Source organism: Triturus cristatus, chromosome 7 (genome assembly GCF_964204655.1).
Source record: "Triturus cristatus chromosome 7, aTriCri1.1, whole genome shotgun sequence".
In the NCBI taxonomy this organism is placed as follows: Eukaryota; Metazoa; Chordata; class Amphibia; order Caudata; family Salamandridae; genus Triturus; species Triturus cristatus.
The window spans coordinates 1,384,615,086-1,384,639,804 of record NC_140590.1 but is presented as its reverse complement, the minus strand read 5'-3'; the positions used below and the strand labels follow the sequence as shown (position 1 = coordinate 1,384,639,804).

The following is a 24,719-nucleotide window of genomic DNA, read 5'->3' as shown; positions in this document are numbered from 1 at the left end:
AATTGCAAAGACCCGACTCATCCTGCAGCTTTGCATCCTCAAAGTCTCCGAGAGCTGCCAACACTTCTCCAACCCGTCAGCATCTCCCTTGAAGTGGAGAAGTAACTTGCCTGCAGGCACCGACACAAACATCTAGTTCACCCATCTGTTGGCCAACGGGTCCACCGACGCAGCAGCTACCCAGGAGGTGGTCACCGTGCTCCAGGAGGTCAGGTCTGTCTTCCACCAAGTATGCGGACGCCAGGACCCCCAGAAGCCTCCCTGCACCAATACCCGGGGTACTGGACCCCCTTACAGCAGGCAAGGCTTGTTCAGTGTCCATCCCAAACACACCAACGCCGCCAATACCGACCTACCAATGAGGGATGTCGGCATCACCGAGGCCAGCACTGAGAGTGGTCCAGCTGACCTGTTCTTTCCTCATCTCCAGGTTGACCTAACAAGTGAGAGCCTCCAACGCAAGCGACCCGCTGGACAAAAATCCTCTGCACCCGAGCACCACAGCCCGAGCTTACCAATGGTGCACACTTGTCCCAGAGACCCTCAAGAACCACGCCCCCCTTTGGATTCCGATAGACTTGTACCCAAGTCCCCAATTGCAGCTGTTTTCTGTTACAGGTTTTTTCCATAGACTTCAGCTGTAGCATTCAAGGCTACCCTTGTAACTAGCTCTCCTACAACTTGACACACCAGGGCATGACAACCAAAAATGCTGGTTCCTCGAAGGACCTTGGCCCCTACTTACCTTAAGCCCAGAACTACCCTGCAACTCGATTGCAAGCATCCCTATGCAGTGTTTTATTCCCTATAGGAACATGACCTCGTGCAAGGATCATGTCTCACATCTGACAGCTGTATTTTGTGTTTCTGAAAATCGCTAACTCGAAAAGTACTTGCCTAATCTCGTAGATCTTGGTGTCTAAATTAATATAAAAATCTGTTATTTTTCTAAATTGGTGTCTGATTTCCTTACTGAATGTGTCTTCCCTTTATTGGCTCTGTGTGTGCAACAAATGCCTAGCACCTCCCCTTTGAGAAGCCCAAGGGTGTTCGACCACACTACCACATATAGAGCACCTTGGGATTGTTAAAGCAACCCCCTGTTCACTAATAAGGGATACCTGGACTCTCTGCACAGTGCACCTCATTTTGGTACACTATATAGAGAGCTAGCTTTTTACACTCACAAAGAGTGAAGACCGTTTCTAGTAGCCGCTGCAGGGTCGGTGGATGATAAATGGCATCACATAGACTTATCTGTCTCTCACCCTTCTTTGAAGTGTAAATGGCAAATTATATATGGCTTATTGAGGATTAGGGGGTGTGAGAGTTCTGCACAGGGAGATAGTCACTACCCCTGGCAGTTGTGCTCAAATGATCAATGCATGTTTTTTTGCCTTAGGAATGGTACCCACACTTCTTTGTTCTGACCAGCAGCAAGATTTATTATTCTGAGGAGACCAGCAATAGCCAGGGCAATGATGAAGAGGATGAGCAGAAAGAGGTACATTTTAAGAGCTCAGATGCTCTGCATGTTACTGCTAAATTTGGTGTACATACTTTCCATGACTGAATGTTCTCAAAAAGTGTAAATGCTTCTTTAATCCAGGTTTCCCTGTGCATCAATCTGTACTTGAATCCGGGAGGTTTACAGCATTGACTTGCATTACATCACATTAATTGTCCAAAGGATTTTATTTTAATGTCAGTTATTTTTTTTTCTGATTACTTCATTGCTTAAAACCCCTGTGGATGCTCACACTCCATATATCAAACTCGAAATGCCCATCCACACTCTTACATGCAAGTAACGTTCTCAAAAGATCTACGTACAGCTTTTCCACAGAACCCTGAGCACATCCTACCACACAAACAACGCTGTCTCCCAGCCAAGCACTCGCACACATACTCACTCCCAATGTTCATATACCACGAACCCACACTTGAATATACCACTGATACCTACATACAGTTTCTAAATTGTGCGTGTTTAATGTTGTCAGAAAGAAAAACATTGTGCACATAAACTCCCCAATTGTTTTTCCCTATTCCTGAATTTTGAAATTGCAATCAAAGTCCTGTCTGAAGACCTATTAAGAATCTGATTTATTGATGCTGAAGACAGTGAATGCTCCAGGCTTGCATGTAGGAGACTGGCAAACACTGAATTCCAAGCAGCGAAGGGGGAAGCAGTGCTGATCCTTGTTTGAAAATTTAGGACAAAATGCTTTTCAGCTTATTTTTTGTTAACTATCGCAAGGCTTTTCTCTCTCCCACTTCTGTGGTTAGTGAAATGACAATTAATGTTAAACGATTTCCAACCATTCAGGGCATCTCGAGAAATATAAGCAAGTGTATATATACATATATTTTTCATTGTTGCGTGTAAATAGAACGAAATATCTCCCTTTATAATACTGTAAGTTTTGTTTTGTGTAGTGAAGTTCCTTGTATAAATTGCTAAAATGAAGTTTCTCTGCAGACTAAAAAATCACGAAAGGTTATGATGGGTAGAAATCTTTGGGTTTTTGTTCTCTCAGGCGAGCAACAGCACCGAACTTCACTCAGCAGAGAAGTGGTTCCATGGGAAGCTTGGTGCTGGGCGAGATGGGAGGCACATTGCGGAGAGGCTGCTGTCTGAATACTGCATTGAAACGGGTGCGCCGGATGGCTCTTTCCTGGTTCGAGAGAGTGAGACCTTTGTGGGAGATTACACCTTGTCTTTCTGGTGAGTAATACTAATTTTTTGCCTAAGCTGCAATTTCAGAAACCTTTCATCTTCTTTTCCTTTTAAATATTTTTTTATTTGTAAACAGGCTGACAAAGCCAATATGCGTAAATACATGCGTTTATAAACATAACAACAAAAGAGAAAGAGCACGTAGTAAAACTACATAAAGTATAAAATTATTTAACAGTACTAAGCGGAGGGAAGAAACCAAATTATTCCATAAAGGTTCCCCAATTCTTTTCATGTTTGCTCAGCGAACGTGTCCCTCTTAAATTTGCTAAAGCTAGCTCCATCGAATGGATCTCCATTACCAGTGCCCACCAATCCCATACCGTAGGTGGATCAGAGCTGATCCAAGCTCTGGCCAGAGTTAACTTGGCACAAGACATAAGGATTGAAGCCAAGGCTGCTTGTGGGAAAGAAATGGGATAAATATCCAACAGTACTGAGGCGGCATTGAATATGGGTAATTGAACAAATTTGGCTCTTAGAACTTTTTGAATATCCCCCCAAAAGGTCCCAAGAGTGGGGCATGAAAACAGCATATGTACCAAATCAGCCGACACAGCCGAGCATTTAGGGCATTTTGTCCGATTGCTGTATAAATTATTAAAAGACCATTTAGAAATTATTTTAGGCGTGTAATATAACATACAGCTCGTTCTGAACTGTTGGAGCCTTAGGCTAGATGATCGGACCCGTTTATTGATGTTTGATAGGGAGCATTCTATCTCCCTGGATGTAATATTTGTGCCTAGTAACTTACCCCATTTATCAGCTAACTTAGCGCAATCATTTAATTTAAAGCTGCTTAAGAGGTTATAGGTATCGCTTATTACTGATTTATCTTTACCAGAATATAAATAGTTCCATATGTCACTATCTAGAACCACCATAAGTTGTTTTTTATTAATCAGATAATCGTGTATCTGTAAGTATTTGTATCTCATAGTTTCAGGTAGGTCATATAGAAGTTTGAGAGTATTAAAATCTAGAAAGCCATGTGTGCCATATAGATCTCCTAAGACATTGATGCCCTTCCTAGCCCAGCTATAAGCTGTATTATCATTAAAAATTCCCGGAAGACCCGGGTTACCCCACAGTGGTAGCTTTGAATGAAAATAAGTAATTTTACAGTGCATTGATATGTTGCCCCAGATCTTTATTAAATCTCTAGCAGTCTTAAATTTAATTCTTTTGAAATAATTGGGGTCGTTAGCTCGTAGCAAAAACCTGTTTGAGTCGTGTTTTAACATGAAAGTATGAAAAAAAAATGTACCTCCTCCATTTAGTAAAGAGCGGATGCGCAGAGCAAAAGCGGACCAGAAGTAAAGCTTAAAATCAGGAAAGTTAAGCCCTCCCATGTTTATATTATTTTTCAAAGAATTCAGCGACCTTCTTGCTTTTTTGTAGCCCCAAATGAATCTGCTGAATGCACTGTCTAGTTGTTTAAAGAACAGATTGTTTAAAGCCAGAGGGATAGAGCGGAATAAATACAGATATTTAGGTAATATTTTCATCTTTATTAAATTAATTCTTCCAATTAGGTTTAAAGGTAATCTATGCCATTTTTTTAGTTGTAGAATGGTGGATTTGTTTAGTTCGTTATAGTTCAAATTATTGATTTCTTGAATTTTAGCTGTTAATTTTACGCCTAAATATGTTGCATTTTTGCATATCTCAGGGACCACTGAAGCTGGTGTGTAGTTAGCAATAACCTGAGTCTTTTGTAAGTTGAGTTTATACCCAGAGACATCCCCGAATTTACTAGCCTCAGAGACAATACCTTTTAGAGCCTCCTCAATGTCTTGTGAATAAACCGCTATATCATCAGCGTATGCAGTTATTTTAAGTGTTTGTGAGCCGGATTTGAAAGGTATAATTTGGGTTTGGGACTGAAGGGCACATAGAAATGGTTCTAGTGATAGGGCGAATAACAGAGGTGATAAGGGACATCCCTGACGTGTACCACGGAATATTGGAAAATCTGGAGAGGTCAAATTCCCGTAACTTATAAAGGCCGTTGGGCTATCGTAAAGAGCCTGTATGCCCCGTAAAAATTGACCCCCAAAACCCATTTTAGACAAGACACGCCAGAGATAATCCCACCCCACTCGGTCAAAAGCCTTCTCAGCGTCTAATAGGATCATGCCTAGTGGGGTGGGGTCCAGCTCTGCTACGTCAAATGCCGTGATGGCCATATTTACGTGTGTGGTAGTGTCTCTCCCGGTTATAAACCCATGTTGTTGTGGGTTAACGATTTTAGGCAAAATGGGAGACAGTCTCAGTGCCAAAATTTTTGCGTATATTTTTGCGTCAGCGTTTATCAAAGATATGGGTCGGTATGACCCCCTCTCCTCCTTTGGTTTACCTTTCTTTAAAAAAAAGATTATTTTAGCTCTATTCCATGATTTGGGTGTTTTTCCCTTAATCCCAACTGATTGCAATACCTTCAGGAAAAAAGATTCTATTTCAGTAAGACACGCTTTATAGATTTCCAGCGGTATAGAATCTTCCCCCGCCGCTTTCCCTACAGGTAATAATGATAAAGCTTGATGTAGTTCAGCCATTGTTATACCTTTCATCTTCTATAACTAAAGTGATTTGCTGGGTGTCTCCCATGATTATAGCCTTGAGCCTCTGCATGTATTATGCCTCTGTGGAGTATCAGTCATTCTCTTGTTTCTAACCTTGTGTACCTTAGTGGATCTCTCTAATTCAAACAATACCGCCCTCATGTCGAAACAATCTCACTCATTCTCTTTTCTGTCGTCAATTTCCATGGACCCTTATCTATTGTCACCCTTGCTTGATGCAGCAACCCATTCCAGTGTTACTAGTCACATTGTACTGAATTGCCCCTCTATATGTGACCTCATGCATTCTACTGGAGGCATGTGCTCTCCAAAGACGACCTTTGGGCATCAATTGGTATGACAGAATGAGCATGATTGGCTGTGAGATGGCTGATGAAGGTTTGTCACTGTGCTTGGCTGGTGCAGTGATAATCAATGGAACGTTGAAGTTTGACATTCCTCTTGTTCTTTTCCAGGCGTAATGGGAAGGTGCAGCACTGTCGTATCCATTCCAGGCAGGAGGCAGGGAGCCCTAAATTCTTTCTCACGGACAACCTGGTGTTTGAAAGTCTCTACGCGCTCATCACACATTATCAACAGATGCCGCTGCGGTGCAACGAGTTTGAGATGAGGCTGACGGAGCCTGTGCCCCAGACCAACGCCCATGAGAGCAAAGAGTGAGTGGGCAGAAGGCACTGTAGCATTCAGTAAACCTGATTGGCTGAATATTTTAACGTAAAGCATGGTAATAAATGTGTTCTCAGACATTTAGCCATGAGCATAGCTCGCCTGTTCGAGAGCAGAGAGACTTCTTTTTCAAGCGAGTACTGGGCAACACTAGGAAGTAGACGTAACAGGGTATCTCACGCCTGTTGAGGGAGGTTAAGCAGGGCAGTGTCACCAGTACACTTGGTTCTCACCTTTTGGAGGAAAGGGAGAGGTGGTACTGTGTCAGTGGTACCCACATAGCTGCAATAACTGTAGATATGCCACCATAGAAGGATATCTTATGAAGCAGCAGCTTGTGTCTTCATTGCAGGTGTTCCATGTTTCCAGTAAGAAGTACACAAATAGATCAATGTGAGACTGACTCCTTTTGCAAATACTTTGCACAATTTCTACACCTGCCTATCCTTACCCCTTCGGTCCATGACTATGGCAGCCTGTTGTGTAACCACATTGCTTGTTTCAGTTTTATTGAATAAAACTCAAATGTTTTGTTTAGAAAAAAGCTCAGTGATTTTAACAGCATCGAGATACTGACAAAGAGTAATGTACAGGAACCCAGTAATAGGCTCCCAAGTGTTTTTACATCATCTTTGCATTTTATCTAGATTTTAGTTGGATTGAGTTGTCCTCTTGCCCGCAAGAGGTACAACAGTAAAGCAGGTGGCGACATACAGATTATATAGCACTAGTTTGATGGAGAGGTGGACTGTAACTGGTGTGAAGTATATATTAAATCGGGTGTCTTTCCTCTTATCATAACATGACCCCCTAAGTAGAATGCATGGCTTTGGAAAATAAAATGTAAAGTTAAAACATTATAGAGGTGTAAGAAATTGTTGGGAAAAGCAAACAGTATGGCTACGTGATGTAGCAGCAAAAGTGTCTGCGGGACCGTTAGAGTTGCCTTGACTCCTGTACTTTTCACAACCAATGGCATCATTTTGCTTGCATTTAATGGGAGAAGTTGAGACACAACCAAGGTATGCTGGGTGAGTTTGAGGATTATTAGTGGGCTTTGTGGTTGGTGTCTGTTAAAGAAAAAAAAAAGAAACAGGGGGGGGAGACATAACGGCTCCCATTAATTACAGTATATTCAGTATATTTTGATTAAGTCTGGTAGCCAGTGGGTGGTGGTCATTTGGGTGAAGGAGTCCATTTTATCACCATTGGCTCAATTAGTCTATGAGACCACCTAGTCATATTTTTTGTTATTTTACTGTGATAGCGAAAAGTGCACTGGATAAAATAATCTGTCACTTTCCTACTGTACTTTTGTCGATTTTACATCTGCCTTCAACTAGACTGATAGCCACTAGTATGGAAATAAAACTGTAGTTTGTAGTGTAGCTACCAGTTATTAAAATCTACTCTGCAAGGTCATAAACAAGGATGGGTACCTTTCTATTTATGCTCTACCTGCCAGATCTGGATATTAGAAATAAAACGAATAATCTACTGCATCTGGGATTGATGGTACTACCAGCATGTTATTACGCAGATGAAGTGGTGTTGGAGAAGAATAAACAATGGCTCCTGTAATGAAGATAAGAGTGGAGGATTGCTAGAATGTGAAATTGTATATTTAAAGGAATACAAAATCACATAAAATTAGAGCAACGCCATTCTGTAATCCGTTTTAACTGAACTATGTATTGACGGATGATTGAGTTGTTTCGCTCTGTGCAGTGATACATTATATTATTCACTACAAGTTTATAGGTAAAAGAATTGATGTTACGCTGTTCATTGTATTTTACCCTACATGTAGATTGAGGGTTGTTATGATTAATGGAATGCAGACTTTTTTTCAAATCTGATTAAACAAGTATAGTTTTATGGTTTATTTTGAACTAAAACAACCTTATGACAAATAGCCATTTCTCTTTTTCGCACACGCACTCAATTTAAAGATTACTAACCAACTGCAAGTTGTCTGCTCTGTTCAGCCATATCTTAGAACCTGCAAGAACAACAGTTGATGGATAGAATGCAGAACAATGTCATACATTCACCCCAGTACAGAGATCTGGGCCTAAATCCGTCGTTTTTTTGCTCACCATGCCATTCCAGTTTGAACCCAGCCATATGCAAATCAGTCTTGACCCTGTGCCTCATGGGAACAGTCCAGCCCGAACTGCCAAGCCAGGTACTCACTGGACTGGAAACAAGCATCCTAGGACCGGTTTCGGGGTTTCACCCCTCTTCAGCCAGGATAGCTTGATTCCAGTGGCATGGAGAGCACGGGACTCACGTCTGAGCATACCCATCCCACTTGGGGTGACAAATGCAAGAACAACAGTTGATGGACAGAATGCAGAACAATGTCATACATTCACCCCAGTACAGAGATCTGGGCCTAAATCCGTCGTTTTTTTGCTCACCATGCCATTCCAGTTTGAACCCAGCCATATGCAAATCAGTCTTGACCCTGTGCCTCAAGGGAACAGTCCAGCCCGAACTGCCAAGCCAGGTCCTCACTGGACTGGAAACAGGCATCCTAGGACCGGTTTCGGGGTTTCAGTCCTTCAGCCAGGATAGCTTGATTCCAGTGGCATGGAGAGCACGGGACTCTCGTCTGAGCATACCCGTCCCGCTCGGGGTGACAAATGCAAGAACAACAGTTGATGGACAGAATGCAGAACAATGTCATACATTCACCCCAGTACAGAGATCTGGGCCTAAATCCGTCGTTTTTTTGCTCACCATGCCATTCCAGTTTGAACCCAGCCATATGCAAATCAGTCTTGACCCTGTGCCTCATGGAAACAGTCCAGCCCGAACTGCCAAGCCAGGTCCTCACTGGACTGGAAACAAGCATCCTAGGACCGGTTTCGGGGTTTCACCGCCCTTCAGCCAGCACCCTAGCAACCTAGCACCCTCTTAAACTTTCCGAACAGCCTGTCATCGAACTGGCATCCCATTAGGCTACACAAATCCTAGGTTATTGCCGATAATACAGCCACCCTCTATAACGCAGCACTCAAATGCCGTTGCCAAATGAAAGTCAGTGATAATTTGGTGAAAATTAGGTGATTCCAGGAACTCATTGGTTGTATCCATGTCTATTTTCATTTAAGGTGGTACCATGCCAATCTCACAAGAACACAAGCAGAGCACATGTTAATGAGGGTGCCACGAGACGGAGCCTTCCTAGTGCGAAAGAGGAGCGAACCTACTTCTTATGCCATCTCGTTTAGGTAAGGCTTGTTTATTTGTTTAATTCAATTTAAAACCGTGGAGGAGTTGTGGCTACATTGCTCTATAACTGAGATCCTTTTCTAAGAAAAAATCCAGTTGTTCGAAAATTCATACACCTGGGTGAATGTATGTGTGAAGAAAGGGTTTTTATTTATTTGTCCATGTATATCAGTTTTGGGTAGTCTTGCAAACTGTCACGTTACTCCTTCAGAGTGATGGGTAAGGAATTACAGAGGAGAGGATGGTGCACAACCTATGCGTGTGCTTCCAAGCTCAAGTAACACTTTGAAGAGTCGTTTTGATGTTCCTAAAATGTAGGTTGTTTGTATTCAAGTGTCCCCCTAGATGTTAAAACCTTGAGGTAAGACCTCGAAGAGAGACTAGTTGGCCATAGTCATTTGGCCATAAGGGCTAAATAAATTGTTTGCCGAAGGGACGGATTGTGGTCTCTGGCATGAGTAAACCAGGCCATATGCTGTGTGCATGAGATGCATTTTCAGATCTCTTTTTAACTTTCGGAAGCCATTTTCCGTTTTCAAGGTGAGAGGCAGAAAATTTCGAAGATAAGAACCATGTACAGAGTAAGATCTTCCAATTAAGCCTTTCAGCTTAGTTGGGCAGATGACCTTCAGATTAACCCCATCAGATCTTAAGTGTGTTGTTGGCATATAGTGTAGGACGTCTTTACCTAGAAACTTTCAGGCACAGTGACGGAGAGATGTGGAATATAAAATGTATTTTGAAATGTGCTCTCATTAGCAGTCAGTGGAGAGATCTCTGGCCATGAGTAATGTGATTTTTTGCACTATGCCACATATGAGGCAAACAGCCTAGTTTTGCACCCGTTTCAACTTTACAGTTGCTTCCATGGGGGAGAACCGTGAAAATGTTACTCAAAAATGTTGTTACATAGGCGAGGTGAGGGATATCCTTGCAAGTACAATGTCAGTAGTTTGTGGAAATGATAGTAGTACGCTTTGCAGCAGGGTCACTTGGTGGACAGCATTCACATGGGGAATTGTTGAAAACCAGGCCAACGTTTAATATGTCTACTCTGGCACAGAGACAGGGTGGTGGCTTCTGTCCCAGCCACAGCAAATGGGGACAGGGCTAATATGGGCCAGAAGCATGATTTCAGACTTGTGGAGATTCAGATGGACTCCATTTTGTTGCATCTACTGCAGTTCCTGCCTCAGGCAGTTGGCTACCTGACTGTTGTTGCTAAGTTGGCTGGCTAACTGGTTACACATTATGGGGACAATACGCACACTCCTGGTATAGATAGGACAAAAGAAGGGTAATGAAAAAGGCGGCGACTGGTCTAGTGGTACTCTTCCATATCTTCCGTGCATAGGTTTTCTTTATACTGTTCATCATTTTTGATTGCTCCCAAATGTAATGGCCAGTTTGTTGCATTATTTTGCCATTACAATAGATCCATGTGGAATCCCTTAGTAAAGTGAGTTTTATGTCTTTCGCGCAAGAAGCTAGAACAGCATATGTCTTTGATTTGAAAGGGCTGGCGACACCAAGCACTGCCTCCGGAGAGGTAGTGTGTAGTTTATCTCAGGGGAGGGGCCCAGTTCAGAATAGATCAGTGGCAGCAAATTTTACTGAAGCTTAGGTTTGGCATCCCTAGTCTGTATTTTCAGCACGTGTCCAATTGCATTCCAAATTATGACAAGCAGCTAAATGCTAGTGCTAATTATGTTTGTTTTTAATGTTTGAGCGTGTGACCATAGGAGGCTGGGTGATGTACACGAGCTACACCCATTAGAGAATGGAGGACTAATTAATCAGTTTTGCACACTATGAACAAATGGCGCTCTCTTGGAGGTTTTCCAGTTTATTTCCTTTCATAAAAGACCTTTTCATTTGTGGAGTGGGCTCTTCGGATTGAGGTGAAAGAATACACCAGGGAGCATGTTGCGAGAGTCATTAATTTCAGAAACAGTTTTTTTCTTAACTTCATAAAAAAATAATTTATTGCTTTTCAATGTTAATGAATTGATTTGGCTGACTACTAGCAGCCTGCAAAGATCATTGTCCTAGGGTGCAATTCATTATGTAAAATATGATTGTTTTCATTTGATGTAAATAAATGCTGGGATACTTATGTAGTGTTGTAGGATTTATTAGAGAGGTGAGAGCTATTTGCTTCAGCACTTGTTAGAGTGTACCTTGACGAACAGACACAGGTTTCCTAATTTTAAAACCGCTGCATTTATTGTGTATGGTTTTTCATTAAACAGATCAGCAAGCAGCATGCTAAGGGTAAATGTCAATAGACTGAGCTTCAGTCTTTTCTTTTTCTGATTTTTGTGTGTTTGTTTCACGTGTTGACTTGAGTGATTAAGTAGACTGCTAGCATTCAAATTAACTTAAGAGACCATGATTTTTTTTGCCATTTTCTTTTCTAAAGTAGATTTATGTGAGTTATTGAAACAATGGATTCTTCGGGCCAGATTTATGACCATAGCATTTTGCCACTGTTAGCGATTCCCATGTCTCATGAATATTAATGAGGCTGTCGCAATTTGCTACTCCATTGGGAATATCTAGCACTCCCAGGGATGGTGGCCTGCGGGGGTCAGCAGACCTCCATGTCTGGGCCTACTTTTAAACAAAGCAGTTTTTTTTAATGCAGCCTGTTTTCCTTAAAGGAAAACGGGATGCATTTAAAAAAAAAAAAAAAAATTTACTTTTCATTTTCATTTTTTAAGGGCAGGCAGTGGTCCCTGGGGCCACTGCCTGCCCTTAAAAATATGTTTGCACATGCATTCCTGATAAGGATGGTAAACTGCGAGTGTCTTGCGACTGCATTTGCGGTCGCAAAACATTCTTACATGGCTTTTGGAGTCGCTATTCGGAAGGGAATGCCCCTTCCTAATAACGATTGGCTAAACCCTATTTTGCGAGTCGCAAATTATTTGCGACTCGCAAAATAGGGCTGGTACACGGGCCACACATTTTTTGCAGTCACAAACGGGCCTAAAACCCCTTTGCGACCGCAGAAAACGGTTGTAAATCTGGCCCTTAGTGCTTTGTGAGGTGCGAGCTCACGTCTTTTACTCAAAATGGCTGCCATCACCCTCATGAGATTTGATCATAGTTCTATCAGGGAAGATCGTATGTGCTGTCTATAGTTTCATGGTAAATGTGGATCAAGGTTAAACTAGAGGGATGGATCCTTATGCCACTGACACTGCTGTGCTCAGTCAACACAGCATAAGGTGTGTAGAATACTGGGATTTTGTTGCAGTACCCCCCGCCCCCACCCCCCCAAACACACACACACACACACACTGTGTTGCAACTTTGACTGAAGTGTACTGGGTTGCTGCTAATCCTGACCCCAGTACCAGTGTTGCTTCCCTAAAAAGGTTCTATTATTTCCCCCGATTGACAAACCCTTTATCACCCTCTATAAGTGCCTAGTAAATGGTGCCCCTGGTACCCAAGGCCGTAGGTACTAAATTGGGTCCCTAAGGGCAGCAGCACAAAGTGTGCCACCCTTAGGGACCCCTCAGCAAGCACATGCAGGGCTGCTGTCACATGCTGGGTGTGTTGGTGCAGATAAAGGTGAAAACACAACATGTCACACATCCCTGTGTGCCATGTCCCGTAGCACTGCATGTAATATTTGTAAGTCGCCCCTACAGCAGGCCTGACAGCCCTAAGGCAGGGTGCTGAATATTGCATGAGATGGCATGCCTGCATGAGCAGATACTCCCCTGTGCCAGTCAATCCTATTCCTGCCAGTACAAGTTACCAGGGAAGCCATTTTAAAACATGTGCTGGACACTGGTGAAAAAGGGTTCCCCAGCTACATGGTGGCTTCACTGAAGATAGGGATGTTTGGTATCAATCATCTCGTATTGATAAACCCACACTGATGCCAGGATGAACTACCGATTAGCCTCCTTGGGCCGGCGAGCTTCAAAGAAGCTGTTGCTTTTGGAATGCGAATCTGGCTCCCCTCACAGGAAAGGGAGTCAACCCCTTTGTCTAGGTTCCCCTATTACCTGCACAGGCTGGAAAATTAGCTAGTCAGGTTGGCGTGCCACTCCCAGGCTAGCACCACACTCAAGGTGGGCTACAGGGAGGTGGACACGATTTTTCAAAAGTCGCCATCTTTGTGATGGCATACATAGGAATTCTGGGACAGGATTATTCCCACTTCCCACAGGAAGTGGTCATATAGGGGGCTTAGTAACGCCAAGGGTCAGTAGCCAAGTGGCTACTACCCTACCCTACAAGTTCAGTATTTAGGGATGGCCTTTGCACCAGAGAAGAAGATCCTGATGACCTCTGAAGAAGGACAAAAAGAGCCGCAAAAGACTGAAGAGAGCACCTGACTTGGCCCTAGCCCTGCTGTCCTATCTGCCGTTCTCTGTCAAACCTGCGCCAAAGATTACTTGTCCTGCAGCCCTATGTCTCCAAAACCTGGGAGGACTGCCTACCTTCAATAAAGACCAAGACTTCCTGAAGAACAGCGGAACTGTTCCCTGCATCCTGCAGAAACTCCAAAAGAATGGTCTCTGAGGCCTCCGGAATCGCCAACACCTGAAACCACCACTGCACCCGTTGCCTCTGGCCCAAATTGGGTTACTGATGTCAATAAGGTCCCTCAGCCCTCCAGAGGTCAAGTCCATCGTGGTTTGATCCCTCGCGGACTCCCATCACCTGCAGCCTCTGCACGCAGGCCCCCTTTGCACGTGACTGCTCCTGGTAAGAAAGCCAGACGCCTGGAGACACCTCTGCATCTGAGCCGTGGAAAAGACCCCAGGTGTTCCTACGTCCCAAGTATCGCAAGCCTTGATCCCCCTGTTGGTTCACCCGGACTGGCTTCCAGACAGAGCCTACAGCTCCTGACGCGGTCTTGCACCCTCCAGAAGGTCACCTTGCACCCTCCACGAGGCTGCCCTCACGCCGCTGGTGGTTTACTGCTGGTGCTGCCTTGGTCTTTGCCCACCACTCACCTTAACTCCTGGAGATTGCTCTTGTAAGTCTCTGTACGATATCTGTTTGCAGAACTTGATCTGTTCTTCCTTTCATAGGATAACATTGCAGAACTCAGAAATTGTAGAGTCCACTTTATAAAGTAAAAAGAATTTATATTTAAAAACACACTTACCGGAATGATTTGTCTCTAATGCCTAAACATGTATAAAGATACTTGCTATTTTTATAAAGTGGTGTGGATCTCCATCTTGAGTCGTGTGTCATTTGTTGATCATTGTGTGTTGCAGATGTCATGTTCTCCTCTTTGTTAAGTCTAAGGCTGCTCGACCCCACTACCCCCTAACAGAGCACTTTGGGATTACATTTCAAACCCCTTTCTACTCATAAGAGAACCCCTGGACTCTTTACACGGTATGTCAAATTGTTGATATATCAGATAACGAGCCAGCTTCCTACTGGTGTCAAATCAAGTTCCTGATCTAGAGGTCTAGGCTGTCTCCCAGTTTTCCATCCGCACTTCTCAGTGAAAGCCACGAAACACAGGTGATTAAGCAGGACCAGGTCATAATCTCATTGAGTAGGCCCATTGTGTGAAGCAATGAAGCTCAAGAGTGTGATGATTCAGAAGCACCTCTCCTGTACTGTGTCAATAACATGGGATTTCACCTTTGCACTGTAGTAATAAATGCCTGAATCTGCATTTATTACACACTTGCTCCAAATAGCACTTTCTTGGGCTCACATTTATTTACTCTGGCATGGCATACGTTTGTGATAATAAGTGTGCAAATGAGTACTCTTTTGGACATAAACCACTGTCTGTAGCCTTTGGTAATGCACAGAATGCGTTGGGGGGTGCAAAAAATATACGCCTAACATATGCACATCAATACATAACACATAAACACAACAAATGCATCATAATATACACATTAGCCTAATATGCACATTAAAAAATCACTTACCTTACACTGCTGCTCCATGTTCTGCAGCGCGTCCTCATTGTTCTGCAGCACGTACTCCGAGCGCGAAGCCCACAGCCAACTCTCTTAATTATTATTTCCCTAACAAGACGCTGTTCTAAAGTGTCTTGATTGGCTGGGGCGGGCTGGCTCCATGTTCCAAAAAACACTTTAGGCCTGTGCCTGCTCTACAACCCAGCTGTCCAAAACAGCCTGGTTGGAGACGTTTGAATTGCGCATGTCGGTTTGGCCGTAGCAAGGTAGCCAGTCAAACCAACATGCGCAATGCAAACATAAGCGGCTACTCCTCACTGCTGCCAATCATTGGCAGCAGTGACAAACTGGCCCAACCCTGCCCTCGCAGTCTGTTTGCTGGCTGAAAGCGTCAAATATAAAATGGTAATAAAATCATTTTATTACTATTTCATTTGTGACACTTTTTGCCCAGCAATGTGGGGTGGAGGAGGGGGAGGAACGCTCCTCCACTCACATGGAGGAACTGCCGCTTCTATGAACTTTGATTACCTTTTCACCGTTCTATGCTAATTTCAAAACATTTGCTTACAACAGAGACCTAAGCTTGCTTGTAAATACAAATTGGAAACAGTAATTACAGCTTCATGCAGCAATAAATCAGTCGTCTTATTAATTTTTTTTTTTTTTTTTTTGAGGTTTCATGGGACCAGAGGGCAAAGCATTCACATATTATACAATTATAAGAGCGGCATACATGTTCCTTTATGTGATATGCGGATGGCTTAAAGCTTTGTTGGAAACATCATGTCCTTTTTGGTGCATAAATTCTTTTCGGTGTTGAATATTTTCTTTGTTTTGTCAGCCACATCTTATTTAAAACTTAATTTTTGCTTTATGATTTCAGTAGTTTGAGTATGTTTAAAGTGACTCTTTATTATGGTTTTTAGACCTTCATACCAGTCGATCTCTGTCCTAGTTTGTTTACATTTCTTTTAAAAAACAATCTTCAAAAAAAATCAGTATACAATAAACCAGATGATGGTGGGTAAGGCATAGAGGAAACAAACACAAAACGTCAGAAAAAAAGATAAATTAAGGTGCATTGGTCCATGGAAACAATAACAGTTTGCCCAACAAGGAGGCATCCTCGGGACAAGAAACAAAACTGAGGTCCCATAGTTTGGATCCCTACATGACAACAGATTTACAATACTACAACCCCATTGATAGAGAGACAGGGGTCTCCCCTACAAGCATAAGACCCACAGAAAAGGAGACGGACAAAACCAAAATACAGCAAGACCGAGGGCATCTAAGGGGAGAGTTCCAAAACCGGGCTCCCTGCTCGCGCTTAAGAGGTGGTCGAGGATATGCCTGAAAGGATTCATCCACCACTATAATGCCCCTGCAGTTCAGATCTCAGTCCTAGTTTATATGTTCCAAAAACAGAACTGTATAAAAAAGATAAGTAAGACTTCCATATAGATCCCTTTTAATTTCTCTCTCTGATTTTAATGTGCATTTGCTGGCTTTATCATTGCTTGTTTCCTTTTGCTGCAGCTGTTCTACGTCTGCAACAGGCATCAACAAAACATTTGGCTAACTCCTTGGAAAGGCAAGACCTATTGCCTTTCCAAGCTTGTTGCTACAGATGCAGCAGGTTTCTGCACGTATGGGGAACCCCTGCTGGATTTCTACAAAACTCTTAAGAATTAACAAGGATAAATGAGAATTGAGGAAGGTTTTGTGAAATCACAAAAACAAAAAAAGTTTTTAATTCTTAAATCATGTGTAGTTGTAGATACACATGCTGTGCACATTCCTGCCATCTAGTGTTGGGTTCTTTTCCAGTCATGGGGTGTGTTGACTCCACCTATTGCAGGTAATGTGCTTGGGCATCTGCTCCATAGTACGTTTTTCTCTGCCGTCTGTTTCAGATGTGTATACGGGAGCTCCAGTTCGATGCCACCTGGTGTTGTCGCCGGGCCGTCGGCACTGTCCCTCATCAGTCCAAAAAAATCGCACTTTTTATCTGTCTACTGGTGGTGTTAGTTTGATGCCATTTCTTCATGGTCCACGCTTTGTCAGCTGCGGGGCTGTGTGCCTTTGACTCCCATCACCCATAACAGTTGAGTCTGTCCACGTAATAGAAAGTACTCCTTTTTTGGTTATGCCCATCTTGCCACACCAAGTATCCTACGACAGACTTGCACAAAGTTTATAACCTGTGCTTGTCCCCTGACCACTGAGCGGAATCCTGTGCATCATGTCTTGCGTTCCTTAATAAGAAAACCCTTCGGAACCATAGAGTGCATCGCATTGCCTCGGCTTTGATGGCACATCACCAGGGAGCAGACGACATTTCATGCATCTTCGGTGAAGGTGAGGAGGAAGCTCTGCAGCAACCAGGCAAGTCTGGTGCTGGGATTAAAGAGGCATTCTCATTGGAGGAGGCCACCTCTGAGTCTGACGTCGAAGCCGAATAGTCCCCGCCAGGCAAGCTCCTGTTGCTGAAGGCTGCAGTGAGTACCTCTACCACCCTTTCTTCTGAGGCACCATCATTAAGCTCTTGTGCCTCTTCAGATGGCTCCGGGCTACCACTGCCTCATGGCCATGGCCAGCACCAAACTACGCCTTCCCAACACTCACTGGCATAGTCCACCTTGAAGCCTCTCCTCTTGATGCAGACTGCCGCTTCAGTCACTCGGCCTATAGGGACATTGTTGTTTTTCAATAACTTAGCATGAGCTCGTTGCAGCTTGCCTGCTGCTTTGCACACATTACTACACGTCTTTATTTTTTGCAATATTGTCAAAGACTGCTTTCACATAAGAACTCATCGCTGTATTCGCTCTCGGCATGTTCCTGGGATTTTGACTGACCATTATGTGCAAGATCGAACAACAATTTTGTTTTGGCCAGTCCTCAGCCCTTAGACAAAACATACCGATGCAGCTGTTGTTTAGACAGCGTACTTGTGTTTTTAGTTGGGTGCACGAATAGGTAACACACACTTGAAGAGGGACCTTTCCAGGGAGACGAGCGCCCATGATGTAGATCTACCATCTATGGGCTAATGTATGGGGTCTGCTGACAAAGCCCGTAGATCTTCTATTATATACTAATACTACATCTTAGCAAGGGGAGGGAGGTTAAGAACTATAGTCTCCATTGTCTTTTTATGACATCTCCCTTCATGATTTATGGACCGACTGGTATGCTGACAATATTTGTACTGTGCATTTTCCTGCTCGTTGTGGCACGTATACTGCATGTTAGGGCACATTGGTTAAAATAAATGTTTTAAACTGTTTCATGTCTTCGTCAGATCTTAGTGTGGACGAGTACAAGAGAATGAGTGAAAAGGTCTCTCTTGTTACCGCGATTCCTGAGATATCTGGGAGTGTTGTGTTCTGGGGTGCCTAATCATTTGTTTCCCTGTGAGTGAGTAGGAGAGCAAGTGAGGCACTATAGCGAGTCGGTCCTGGGTTCGTGGGTTCTAAGGTGGTAGGAAGACTCAGTCCCTATACACCAAGGTCTCATTTCCTGCGCATAGTTCTGTATTTGTGCAGAATCCCTACAACATAGCGCCCAAATGAAATTTGGAAACTGTCTCAGATGGAAGCTGCAGTGCGCTTCTGTCAATTTGACCAGACTCATTTGGAAAAAGTTCTTGCAGTTGTCGATAACAGCATTAATACAATGTCTTCCCCTATATATACTTTAGATAATATTGTTTCTTCTGTCATTGACCTTGTTCAACATAAAGTGTCTGTTTTGTATCATGTTCAAAATCAGTTACATTCTGTGATGCAGTTTGCTTGGACGTTGCAAACACTCAAAAATGGAAAAGTGCCATGCAATTATTTGAATGCTACTTGTGAGAAAGTGGCTCTGTATATACTGTTCCCAAATAGGTACAGTGTGCACAGAGTCCACAGTCCCCAGAGGTTTGGCAGAGGCTAAAGTTAGGTATAACCTTACTCTCTAAAGTGGTAGCTTGGTCGAGCAGTAAGGCAGTATCAGAGGACAGTGTAAAGCATTTGTCATACACACTCAGTCAGCAAATGGTCTCACACACTCAATTACTAAACTCTAGGCCAATGGTTTATATAAAAAATATATATGCTTGTTTTATTTTAGAAAAAACAATAGGTATTAAAATATACTTTCTCAGAATGAGATGCTTTAGGTAAATACTTTTGCAATATGCAATTGACTTTTGTAAATACTGGTTACAGGTTGTTGCAATAGGCAACACAATTTCAAACCCAATAATGCATTGAGCTCAATGGAAGTTTTAAGATCTTTGCAATAGATTACTTTCAGGATTACTTTTGTAACGCCAGGACTGGATCCTAGATTCAGTCCTGGGACAGTTCTTAGAATCAAGTGATAAAAGTCGACTTAGTTACTGTTGTGATTTTTACGCAATATTTTGCTATTTTAAAAGTTGACACTTAGAAGAAATTTCATAGAAAACAGTCAATGATTCCCTATGGGAGAAAATTCAAGTTGCAGGTAAAGTAGGTTCTCGTTACTTTTGTAATCCAGTACTGGGCTCCTAGGCTCAGTACTGGGACCTCTATTTAAAACAGGTAAGTAATTATGTTTTCACAGTTGGTACGATTTTTAAAGAATATTTGAATTTGCAAAAATCGACACTTAGAAGAAATTTCACAGAAAAACAGTCAATGATTTCCTATGGAGGAAAATTGGGTCACTGGTAAATAAGGTTGTGAATATTTTTCAGGGTCAGTGCTGGGCACCAAGATCCAGCACTGGGATCTCTCCTAATAGCAGGTGAGTATTTTCGTTTTCGTTACTCGGTTGATTTTTGGTCAATATTTTAAGTTTTAGAAACTCCACACTTAGAAAGAAATTTCAGAAGAAACCAGTCAATGTTACCCTATGGAGGAAAATTGGGTTATCGGTTTTGGGTAAGTACTCAACAGGCAGAGTTAAGGTTCTGGGCACAGACTCGGCGGTCTCCCAGGGTCAGGTAGGTACAGTTGTTACACCCTCAGCGGCACAGGGGCAGCCGGGTGCAGAGTGAGTTAGGCCCAATGTTATCCTAAGGGAGGCAGGGGGGCCTTGGTTGGTGGCTGCTGACTAGCAGGCCACGCGGCTGTGGGAGTTGGGCTCCTGGTCACTTGCTTAGGGCAAATGGGGAAGTAGATAGGTGTAGAGGTTGCACTGCCAGGGCCACTCGGGCGGCTGGGTGCAGGGTGCTTTTAAGCCTTCGGGCGCTCAGTGGGTTTCAATGGAAAAGCTCCTGGTTGAACAAAGGGGGCGGGGACGAAGATTCTTCAGGTGCCACCACCACTTCGAGAGGCAAGTTGGGTAGTTGGAGGATAGGTAGGTACCCAGGAGTTGGGCACAGGGGGCCGCTGGGCGCCGGTTGCAGGGGTGCCTTTTGATGTCGGGAAATCTTACCCTCTGTCGATCGCGGTTGGGGGGGTACCTGGTTCTGAGGCTGCAGGCGTCATCAGGAGCGTCGAGGTGAGTCCTTGGTTGCCGTATTCGGGGTCACAGTCGCCGGGGGGACGTCCTCGGGGTCTTTGTTCACACCGGCACAGGCCAGGCTTGGTGGGTGCAGAGTGTGCAGGGTTCGCGGTTCCGGGCTGATGCCAGGGGTTAGAAGCTGGTTTTGAGCAGAGCCTCTGACCATGGGAGTCCCAGGTGCTTAGAGCCAAAAGGTAGCCAGGTCCTCCGGGGTTTGTGACGTTGCTGGCCACAAGAGGTGCCGGGATGTAGCAGGAGCAGGTTCGAGGGTCGACAGGCCGGTAGAGCTGGGGCCGAAGCAGTTGGTGTCTTCCTCTTCTTAGCAGCTGCATGGCAGGTCTTCTTTCTTCTTGCTCTTCTTTGTTTTTTGGAATCTGGAATCTAAGGAAGGAAGGTTCAGGGTGCCCCTAAATACTAGATTTAGGGGCGTTACAGGTAGGTGATGGGCAGGGACCAATGGGTCCCTGCCCTGGGGTGGATACACCCCCTATCCTGCCACTCTCCTGTGGGAGGGGGGCAGTAGCCTAGTCCTGATTGGGCAGGGCCTCCCATCTTCAAGATGGCGAGCGCCCGGAGATGTGCTTCACCTCGCCTCCCCACCTGAGGGGTGGGGTTGGCAAGCTGGCACATCCCCTGTCCTTGTTTGGGGTTTCCGGCCAGGCTTCCCGCCAGAGTGGGGGCTGCAAGTGGCCTGGGGAAGCTCACAGAGGCGGCATGCCTTTGAAGCTTCCCCCTGTCCATCCTGGGGGAGGAGACCTAGTACCTCGCCCAGGATGTGCATTGTTGCAGGCCCAGGAGATCGGGTGCTCTCCTACCCAGGGGCCCAGCAACATGTCTGCTGTGTGGCAGCCTAGGCAGCCTCCCAGACCAGACGTGGATTGTAGGTTAGGTTGCAGGGGGCATCTCTAAGAAGCCCTCTGGGGTGCTTGGTATATTAAATCCCACACTGGCATCAGTGCGGGTTTAATGTGCTGAGAAGTTTGATACCAAACTTCTCAGTCTTCAGTGTTGCCATTATGGTGCTGGGGAGTTCGTGTTTGACGAGCTCTCAGCACCATGTACTCTTAAAGGGCAGTACTGCACTTACGGTGCCCAGGAAGGACCTGGGTACTGTAGGGGCACAGGGCTCATGCTCCTGTGCCCACACCACTGGCATACGGCACCCAGCTAGAGGGGTGGCTGATGTATGCCAGGGCAGTGTAGGTGGTGGGCATGGCACACAGGGATGTGTGCCATGTCGACTCTGCAAGGGCAGTGTGTGTGTGTTAGGGTACAGGGCCTCTAAGGGTGGCACAGTGAGTGCTGCAGCCCTTAGAGGCCTTCCCTGGTCACAAGGCCCTGGGTACCTAGGGTACCATTTACTAGGGGCTGACATGTGGCCAGGGTTTGCCAATTTGGGTTTGAGGTTTTTAGGGAAGGAACATAGGCCCTGGGCACCTGATTGACAGGAATCCAGGGCACACTCAGTCAAAGTACATTCAGCAATTCAGCAAAAAGTGGGGGCATACCATGCAAGAAAAATGGCACTTTCTCACACTATTGAACTGTTTTTGCCATTTAATTTGACTGATAAACGGAAATTAATGTCCATGAAAGATGCCACATACACATTGTTACATATTGAACAATTAGAACATTTACCGTTTTCGGTGGCCTAGACTGATTGAGCTGTGTGGTTAATACATGGGGTTATTTAATTGCCTATCTCACTTTTTCAGTTCACAGCATGCATGAAACATTACCCAATTGGTAGATATGAGCCTCTAAGCAATAATTTTATTCACAAATTGTGGTCTTTACCTTTCGCTTATAGATGTCAACGTGCAGAAAAGGACATTTTACTTAAAGGGAGGACTGTGATTCAACAGTAGAACATTCCCTAGTCAGTAAACAGGTTAAGCTACATGGAGCCTTTAACGTTTTGGACCCTGATCTAGCTTGTTTTTTGAAAGGTACCCTTGTCCCTGCTATTATTCCCGTATTAACTTTGCTTTCTAACGGTAGTTATCTTATTTCGAATAACCACGATTGCTGCGGCTTGAGAGCTGGCATCCTGTATATAGTAACAGTTTCTCAAAACGTTACATGTTGCAGCAATGTCCTATTTCCACCCCCGCAAGGGATTGTAGATAGTTCGCTTTGGCCTTCCATTCCGACTTTGAAAACAGATTTCAATTAACTAAGCAGACTCAAAGCGCTATCGTTTCAAGAACCGCAAGCGAGATAAACTCGCTGCTAAACACAAATCTCCAATTTCGTTTTGGGGAATTAATACACCAAATATTTAATGGGTCTTATACGGGGGGCTCACTTTTTTAAACTGGTTTCTTCCTTTCAAACTATTTTTGGAGTAATTCCGGCCTTTATTCATTCTATTTTTTCCAGTGCCTAGGAGGGTTTCCCCTAGTGCTCCTGTTGGTTTGCGGCGTGCTGGTTCTCCTATTATTGTTTTGCAATGGATTTTCGATCTATGGAGCTGACAAACCCGGTCCAGTTGCAACTGTACCGTGATCGTATGTGGTAGCTCTTTGGTTCTGTGCCAGTGGAATAGTTTGCCATCGATTACTGGCTGACCTTCGGCGCTGCCTACTTCACCTGCGTGCAGCCTGTGTTTCACTGCCTCCGGTGCCCTGTTCAATTGACCATGGACGTTTGCTTATCCAATACTACACTTGCTGCCCTGGATTACGATCTGCTAATGGGTCCATTAAAGGTTTATGACCGGGTATGTGCCAGGGGTATGCGTTTGGTGTGCAATCCTCTGCTCGGACCAACGGCAGACTTGAGCACCTCATTGACCGCAGTTTCATTTAGGTAAACGCAGGTTGCCCAGAGATGCTCCTAACAGCTTCTAGATATGAGGAGCATGTGTGTTCGTTCGACCTACTAAACTGGATGGCATACATTTTTTTTCGATGGAAGGAATGGACAACGTTCTGGAGTTCATGGCATTCCGCTTTACCCCCAGCATTTTTAGAATTTAAGACTAACTGTGAATACATTTTTGACGGCAGGAGATGTGCCACAACAAGCAGGAAAATTCATAGTACAAATATTGATAAATATCATACTGAGGGCCCCTTCAGTGGCAGTTGGCTTCCTTTTCACAATATCCTTCTCACTCATATGCAGCGCTCTGAGCTATCCATAAGGTGACTCCAAAATAAACAAATGGATAGTCAAATGAATAGTAATATAAATAATGAGAGAGAGCATGATACTATTTCATTTTAAAATGATTATAAATTTAATGTACATTAGACTTACACTTAGAAATCGTGAGATGTCCGTATTACACAATTTTATAATTATGGACGGGGAGAATATATTATTGAATAATGATTATACATTATCCTGTATGCTTGCTACATTGGTTCCCGCACACTGCTAGGACTAAGGTAACCAGCCGGTTCATTGACCTGGGGCTGGTCCTGGCTAAGCGGGAGCTCACTTCTCATTGGAAAGCGAGGCAAGGGCCTAATCTCTTGCGTTGGAATAGGGAGATGGTGAAGTGGGCGGGGAGTGAGGGGAACTATAGGCTGGGCGTGGCTCGAAGGAATGGAAGTGAGAAATCACAAGAAATGGCCCGGGCATGGGTGGCACTCCTGGAACTATTCAAGCAGTCGGATGAAGATGGCGAGGGGGAGCCTGGGGAGGGGGATGGGTTAGGGGACCCGTGAGCATCTCTCCATGAGAATGGGAGTGTAGGGTGGGGGGAGGACTTTGGACCTGGGATAGGACGCTTCCCCCTGATCTCTTGGTTTACTCACTGTGCCCTGTGGGAGGGGAATCTATCAGGCGGTGCGGGAGGCTTCAGGGTTCACTTGGGTCCATTAGCTACTGGCGACATGCTTGGGGGGGGTGGCTGGGGTGGAGGGCGTTGTTGGGGGAGGTTTACTGGGGATCGGGGTGGGGGGCCTTTTGCTTGTACTGCATTGTGCTAATGGACCACTCTTATGGACGATCTGCATTATGGCACAGATGCCTTGTGGGACGAGAGATATGCTTGTATTACTCTGTAAAGTTCAATAAAAGTCTGTTTAAAAAAAAAATATACATTATCCTGTATGATACATT

The 24,719-nt window shown here is 44.3% G+C and overlaps 1 protein-coding gene across 4 annotated transcripts in view; it reads left to right on the top strand.

The window, feature by feature from the left end:
* PLCG1 (phospholipase C gamma 1) overlaps nucleotides 1-24,719 on the top strand; it is a 398,460-nt gene that overhangs the window by 292,838 nt on the left and 80,903 nt on the right. For all 4 annotated transcript variants that reach the window (XM_085619110.1, XM_085619111.1, XM_085619109.1 and 1 more), the window contains exons 15-18: nucleotides 1,403-1,504; nucleotides 2,541-2,728; nucleotides 5,784-5,984; nucleotides 9,114-9,233. In XM_085619110.1, coding sequence (XP_085475236.1) covers nucleotides 1,403-1,504; nucleotides 2,541-2,728; nucleotides 5,784-5,984; nucleotides 9,114-9,233 — 611 coding nt within the window. The remainder of the gene's footprint in view (nucleotides 1-1,402; nucleotides 1,505-2,540; nucleotides 2,729-5,783; nucleotides 5,985-9,113; nucleotides 9,234-24,719) is intronic.